The sequence below is a fragment of the Perca flavescens genome, chromosome 16 (assembly GCF_004354835.1).
Source record: "Perca flavescens isolate YP-PL-M2 chromosome 16, PFLA_1.0, whole genome shotgun sequence".
In the NCBI taxonomy this organism is placed as follows: domain Eukaryota; kingdom Metazoa; phylum Chordata; class Actinopteri; order Perciformes; family Percidae; genus Perca; species Perca flavescens.
Genome location: NC_041346.1, coordinates 1074156 through 1082204, shown reverse-complemented (window position 1 = coordinate 1082204; position 8049 = coordinate 1074156). Strand labels below are relative to the sequence as shown.

Below are 8049 nucleotides of genomic sequence, written 5' to 3'. Positions count from 1 at the left end.
GAAACCCAAACACACACATAAACTTCAACACACACAGATTGTGTAAGGCAGCGGATGATGCTGCTCAGGGCACAGCAGCTATCCACATTCCACAATCACTTCACCCATGAAGAGCAGAGGAACAGAGTACTGATTACTGATACTGAAACCTTCAACATTCTTATGAGTTGACTAGAATATATATATATATATATATATATATATTTTTTTTTTTTTTTTTTTTTTTTATCACCCGTGTGTATGTTCTTTGGGTCATGTAAAAAAAGAATCCCAACCTTGGGACCGCCCAAACCAACCTTCATTTATACATGTAATAAAAATGTTAAGACAGTTAGTTACCCCTGACCCAAACCCTAAGAAACTGCAATAAAAGTCCTAAAGCTCTATATTTGCATCATTGGCACAGTAAAAAATAAATCAAAAATCGCTAATGCTGAAGTGAACTGTACATGTATATAGCAGCCTCTTGGTGTTTCTACACTGGCTTTCAACAAATTGGGTGCAGCAAACCTAAACTCGGTTCTGTTTGTGGACTATTTCCTGTGGATCCCATTGAGGTTGGGTCCACCTGTGGTCAGGTCAGTTTGGAACTGAGTCATGTGTGGTCTTAATTGGTTATATTCATCTCCGTTTTGGAGTCCCGGGTCCTTTCTGGGTCAAATCTTCTAGCCTACAAAGACCTCTGATCGACAGTCACACTACAACCCACCACGCAGCACATCGCTGTCTGCATTCAAGCAGAACTGAGGTCAACTTGTGTGGAGGAGTCCAGGAGGGCTGGGATGTCAGGATGAAGTTCTGTTATACCCTGTCTCTATGTGTTTCTCCAGCCACAGCTCTGCTAACTGCATTGTCGATGCAAACGTACTTGCTCTTGAGCCAAGGCACATCTTGTGTTGCTTCTGCTCCAGACTTGTGTTGCAGTGGACGGGATGATACATGTGGACAATCCCTGGTTCTTGGCTGCGTAACACTTTTAAACCTGAATTAATCACTTTTGTGAACAGGTCTACGTCTTCCAGTCCCCAGCCCAAGATCGAGGTGTCAAAACCTCCAGCTTTGAGTAAATCACTCTTGAAAACACAGGCGATTCCAAATCCATAATCTCGCCAGAAACCACTTTTCTTGGTCAGCACAAACATGTTTTCTCTCAGGGCCTTCTCCGAATACACTATCTTGGGGTTGTACTGACTAAAGACAACAGGGAAATAGGCTTGTCTCCCTTGGACAGCATTGTCTCTGCAGCGTTGCAAGGCATCGCCACTAAAGATAAGATCGACATCGCAGAAGAAGAGCAGAGAGTCATTATGAAGCTGTGAGGAGCCCAGCTCAAGAGCCAGTCCTCGGGAAAAGTTGCCCGTCATGGGGATTATGGACAGGTCAGCTTTGGGATACTTCCTGTAGAAGTCTTTGACTAACTGCATGTGTCTTCCTCTGTTCTGACTGCTCTCATTGTCCACCAGAACGATGGAGAGCTTAACGTTTTGTTTGGGTATCAAACACACTTTCTCAAAGTTCTCCATGAAGCGGACAAAGGTGTCATAGCGACCAGATAATGGGACAAGGATGTTGACCTTCCTCTGGCTTTGCTCCCACATGTCCCTGGTTGATTCGTGGACCTGGAAAGGTGACAAGAACTTCAGAGAGTTGGACAGGAAAGACAGGGATTGGGATTCAGAGTTGATGGCAGCCACGAGCTCAGCCACATCTAACTCGTCGGTTTCACTAAAGAAGGGTCGGCTAAAGGACTGCTGAAGGTAAGCGTGGCGCCTCACAGGCACTGTTATTTTGCGTCCCTTATGTTTCTTGTACAGAAGCAGTAAGTCTATGATGTATTCCGCGCCATGCATTGGATCCACCCTGTAGTAGCCATACTGGATCTCTTTAAAGTCAATGACACGGCCACGCGTTTTCGAATTCTCGTTAATCATTTCCATGACCTGGAGTATAATGCCTTCTAGTGCGGTCCGAAGCGAGTTCCCAAGGCTTTGCCGGACAATCTTGTTCTCAGCAGCAGAATAAACATGGCGGCCAGTCAGGAAATCCCATTCAATGACATCATGTCTCTCATTGGGCTTATAGCGCATGTAGGAAGGTGGGGAGCCCAGCTGTTGGTCCTCCCACTGTACCTCTGTATCGCTGAGGGAACTCATCATCAGGCCTTGGCGGTGGAGCAGGATGCTGCGGTAACAGAGTCTGGAGATCTCGCGGCTCAGCATGAAGCTGTGCAGCCGGTACTGGTAGGCAGGCTTTTTGTTGGGGTGAAGCGTAATGGCGTTGTGGATCTTGCTGCTGTGAAGTTCTTCAATGAAACCCTTCTTGTTGTGTTCGTAGTTCTCGTAGAAGAGCTGCTGCATCTGTGAAACAGTTGCAACACCGTGATGAGAGCGTCCTAGTACCAGCACAAACCACACTTTACTTACAACTTACTTTACTAACGAGACCAACTGTGCATGTCTTGGAGGGTGATAGCAAAGTAGGGCTGCATGATGTGAGGAAAATATGCGATATGCAATAATGTTGATTCTTGTTGAATCTTGATAACAATATAACTTGCGATAAATGAACATATATTAAAGTGTACTCAGTTCTGTTGAATTTAAAACTAAACTAAAACACAACAAATCTCGGAATGTCTTTCGCGATATGTTGCAGCCTTTCGGGATCTGTATATTGTGCCAGTTCATATTGTGATGATGATAAAAACATGTTTGTTAAAAATGTACTAAGGAAAAATCTATAATAATATTGTTAAAAAAATAACAAGACCAATTATTCTTGTTTTTCACTAAGATTTACTGCGTTGTGAGATAATTTAACTGACCAATATACTAACAAAAAAGACTTTTCTACTATATGGGCAGCACACTCGAAAAAGAGGAAGATGCACCCAAGAGTGCAGGCCATGTGAGGGGTGAATGGTATAAAAATCTAAAATCCAAATTACACAGATTTAGTAAAGTAAAAAAATATGTAACAGTAAAAAGGTAAATTGGTTTAATCCAACTGTGAAAGAGAGGGACTGACATGCAGCAAAGGGCTGCAGGTTGGCCGCTGCGACAAGGACCGAGCGCTTGTACACGGGGCGTATGCTCCACCAGGTGAGCTATCCAGGTGCCCCAACTGCATATCTAAAGTGTTTCCATAAAGAAAAAGGTTGTATTTATTGTTATTCATCAGTTTGCATACATTTAGTAAACAACTGACCCAACAAACAAGAAAGCAAGAATAGATTCAAATACAGCAAAATGAGTTTTTCCTGTTTGGTTTGGTCACTTTGCCTCTGAAGTCTGTGTGAAGCAGTAGTACAGCCACAAGTATCTGTTTCCACATCAATTATCAATGTGCTGCAAACTTGTATTTAATATGCTTAACATAAGCAACATGAAACAAAATGCAAAGATTGTTTTGTTCTCAACTTGGCTAATGTAGACTGTGAAATGACGGCAGCCTGATGAAACTTCTAGTACTGACAGAGTGTGTGCAACGGTGGTAGTGCAAAAGAGAACAGTGCAGGGCTGATGAGTGCAGGTCATGAAGCCTAATGTTTTTCCTAGTTCACATAAACCATCCCACAGGCAATAACGCTGAGCAGTTATTGTTATTGTAACATGTTCCCATAAATGCCCTGAGATAAAGTGGACTGGCTTTACCATGATTGTCTAACACCAAATAAGAGGGCTTGACAAAAATATTCTTCTTTGCTGTTTTTTTTTTTAATGAATTCTCTAACTAAATTGGTCCCAAAACAATGTCATTGGAAATTATATTTTTATATTATTATACACCGGGTGTGATTTTCCAAGGGGGATGCGTGGGATTTCCCCCTTTCTGGTCAATATATCTCTGCCTCTGCTGAATTATATTTATATTATTTTATAACCCTAACCCTTTAATATGTGTGATCATCTACTTCACCAATAGCCTAGACTATATATTAATTATATACCTAAAATAGAAGTCTTTTAAACTAAGTAAAGCGCTGTAACGTGAACAGTCTGTAGTGCCATAGAAAGATCTAATCTGAGCAGCAGTATCTGGTTGGATTTAGCTGCTACAGAGCTCCAGGACACCGGCTACCAGCAGCAGCTGTTCAGCAGCCAACAGGTGACTGTGAGCCAGCTACAGGCACCACCAGATAACGGTGCTTTCAGGGGCCATGGTAGTGGAGTTTAGACAGAAAAAGTGAGCATCATGCGGCCATGACAGTTAAGTTTAGGCACCGAAATGACCCGTTAAGTTAAAGAAAAAGATCGTGGTTTGGATTAAAACTCTCAAGGAACGAGCAAGCGTTTCCTGGGTGAAAGTATTTGGTTTTCGTCGTGAAGTGAACGCCGCTCTCTGGCTTGAAGCGTTGTGTTTTATGTTGACACCACGTTGGGTTATTTCATTCTGAGATTATTTTCCATTGGATATTGAAGTGTTTTGGCGTGGCTGGTCTAGTGGCTCTATGTCCATTCTATACATACATATACATTCTATACATACATATACATACTATACATTCATATACATTCTATACATACATATATATATATATATATATATATATATATATATATATATATATATATATATATATATATATATATATATATATATATATATATATATATATATGTGTCCATATTAGCAGGGGGATTTAATTCTTGCATGTTTTGTTGTGCATGATCAAAAAACATTCCCTCCTCTGCTTTCTTCCCAAATCGCACCCTGATTATACACCTGGAAAGTTCACCATAATTAATACCTGTATTCCCACAGAACACATCAAATCCTCCCACTGTCACTGAATATTGACTTCATGATATTCAAGGAGCCTGAAAGAACAGAAAGCACCCTCATACCTCATACGACCACACGCACTGTGTTCCTCCAAAGCGTCGCACACAGCGGCCCACTTCCACATCCTCGTGGGTGGTGTACATCTCCCTCAGACAGGTGTTGATGTGAGGGACCATCCTGCGTAGAACCTCTCTACTGAAGATCATACCCGGGCCTCCCATGCAGAAGTTCTCTCCGGGCTCCAGGGCCAGCCTGCCCAGCTCCTCGGCCATGCCCAGGCCTGTCTGGCCCAGGTAAAGAGGCTTGCTGCTGTTCAGCGAGCGCAGGAACAACTCCAGCTTCTCACCTGGCACAGGGGGGAGTGGGAGGAATTAGGCCTTTTCATAATAGTAGCACAGTGGCTCAGTGGTTAGTACTTCTGCCTCGCAGCAAGTAAGGCCCAGCAGAGTTTGATCCCCGTCCGGACAGGGTCTTTCTGTGTGGAGATTACCAGACTGTTCTAGCTGTTCTGTTATTTGCCTTTACCCACTTAGTCATTATATCTACATTATTGGTGATTATTGTGTCAATGTTTTCTGAAAGCACTGATAGTCAATCAGTATTTGGTCAAAAATATAGTGATATTTGATTTCATCCAAATCACCCAGCTCTTTTTGCAGGGAACCTTTACATCAATAGCTAAATAGAAAAAAATCGATGATAAACACAATAAAAAAAACTCACTAATCTGTATAGCACACGACAGCCTCTGCCTGTCTTATTATCTTAAAAGAAGTATCCAGAGACACAAGGTAATTCTCTTTTTACTTGCCTCAGTAAATCATCTGTAGATCAGGGAGGTCATGTGACATTACCCCTATCCTGGCCTCTTTACACTGGCTGCCTGTTAAATTCAGGATCCAGTTCAAGATTCTTGTAATTACTAATTACCTAATTACATAAGGTATGTTTAGTGTAAAAATACAAAAAATATGATAATAATAATAATAATTATGAATGATTAATAATACATTAAAGAATATGTATATTCCTAATAAAACACCATGGTTCATTCCAAGTCACTGTGTTATATATTTGACTATAGCAACACACTATCTACTCATAAATATATTTGGAAACAAATATAAATGTGGACTATGGGAATCATAGAGTAAGAGAAATGTTGGCAGATAGTGTTATAGTACTCATGAACATATATTATGCTGTTTGTGGTGCTGATATTGAAAAGTTGCTGAAGTTTAAATATAGTTATGTAAAATTCGGATGTAACTGAAAACAAACAAAAATATCCTTAAATAAAATAAATCATGTTTGTCACACCCAAAAAGTGCATGTTGTATATTAAATGTCAATATGTCATTTTTGTTGGCTATCTGTACCTCCCTCGCATACGCGCACACACACAGGCACACGCACGCACATAATCACCTCTTATATAAACATCATCATCTGCCCGCATGAACCACTCGTACTTGTCCAGGTAGTGGTCGTGGATGTACTTGAGCATCATGAAGGACTTCTTCTGTGGCGGGTACGAGTCGTCCACACCTGCCAGGGACACCACCGGGACGGGGACGGGCACGAGGACGGTGCCAGTCCCCGCGCTCGAGAAGAACTCCACCTTCCCGGGTATGGAGCTCGCCCAGGTCTGGTACGCAGCCACGGCGCGAGACCGCACATACTTCTTTGCTGTCATCACGCCGACATAGAGGAAATGAGTTGGTCTGCTTATGGGTGCCGCGGTATCTCCGCTACTGTTCCCCGTACTGAATAGCCCGTCCTCCTGGCTGAACAGCGGGCTGTCCCGGTCTTTGGAACCCGCGGTGTTCCCGAGGATGGCAGGACCTTTACCGACGGAGGCGTCACTGTTGTACAAACACACGGGAGATTTTTTCCTTTTACTTTCCAGAACCTGAGGTACGAATAGCCACGAGGACGCGGTGAAGCCCAGAAAGACGCCGACAATCACGGTGCTCCACGGTCTCCTTGATTTCACAGCCATTGCTGCTTCACGTTCCCGTAGGGAGAGTTTAGCTCTGCGGTGAACCGAGTTAATGTATGAATGCTACCGTTGTCTGGGGAGGTGCGGACGTGTATGCGTCCAGCATCTCCTGCCTGATGTGGAAAAACACTCTTTCCACCTCTGATACATAGCTCTGCTAGGAAAGGCTAATTCATGGGGCTAAAGGGCGAAACAAGCACATATCCCCAGAGTCACACTAGTCAGCCCCATCCTCAAGGCTCGCCCGTCCCATTTGAACCTGAGCCTTTAAACCGCACCACTGCCCAAGGGGAAATATTTTATAGACAAGTACCATTCAGATAATAGCCGCGTTGAATCTCTTACATATGTCCCCAGTAGAGTCCTACTGGCTTTCCGTTATTCACATTGACATATATAAAAGGTTATTCATCATAATGTTAGCCTATGGCTAGTTGCTACCACACTGTAATTTGTAGTCCAATAATATCACAAACACGTCAGTGTTCTCGGCGGTCCAACTGCAGTCGAGTGCTGCCTGTAGCTCACTTTAACCCGCTCCCGACTCACCCGATCAAGTAGACGGCTAGCCTGTTCTTAATGTCAAGTTCAGTGGCTTAATCATTTCTCTCCATATGAGGAACTTGCCATCATGTTGTGTCTGTCCTGTCTGACTCATAGACTGTTAAGTCTGGGGTCTGACTCGGTGTTCCGTTACCAAGAACAAGAAGATTTCCAGTCGGGGTTTTCTTTCTTCAGACTAAAAGCGTAATTTCTCTGGATCTACCGGAGTAAAAAACGGAAACCTTGATCTTCACTAAAGCCAATTAATTAAAAACAGAATGCCAATATAAAATATATACACGACATGCAATAATAGTGGGTCTAATTTCATAATAAATCTCGCAGCAGGTCGTTAACGCAATGACTTTTATTTTGAAGGGTCATTTTCCACTACCAACCCTTCCGATCAAAAAGTGTGTCCGTGCGTGCCATTGACATATATGCGTGCCTGTTTTTAACAGAATAAGTACTTCCTCTACAGATTGGGATGACTCACAAACCGAATCGTAACGTTTTTTCTTTCACAAACCTATTGTCCTAATGAAACAGGATGCCAGTGAATAGTCCAACTGTACAGCGGTCATTTCTGCATTCCGCCAGCAAAACAAACCGGACCGGTGCCTTCCATAGACCGTATACGAATGGACCAACAGATCCCGTGGCTCTGGACGGAGACCAGTGAAGGATATTAGAGCATAAAAGCACTTTTCCGGTGATGG

At 42.8% G+C, this 8049-nt stretch overlaps 1 protein-coding gene across 1 annotated transcript; it reads right to left on the bottom strand.

Annotated features, from left to right (window-relative positions):
- Positions 1 to 226: 226 nt before the first annotated feature.
- On the bottom strand, positions 227 to 7746 carry chsy3 (chondroitin sulfate synthase 3). Its single transcript, XM_028601641.1, has 3 exons — positions 6214 to 7746; positions 4848 to 5131; positions 227 to 2357 (listed from the first exon to the last, which is right to left on the bottom strand). Exons 1-3 carry the CDS (start codon positions 6785 to 6787, stop codon positions 786 to 788), a joined length of 2430 nt encoding a protein of 809 aa, XP_028457442.1. The 5' UTR covers positions 6788 to 7746; the 3' UTR covers positions 227 to 785.
- Between the last annotated feature and the right edge of the window lie 303 nt (positions 7747 to 8049).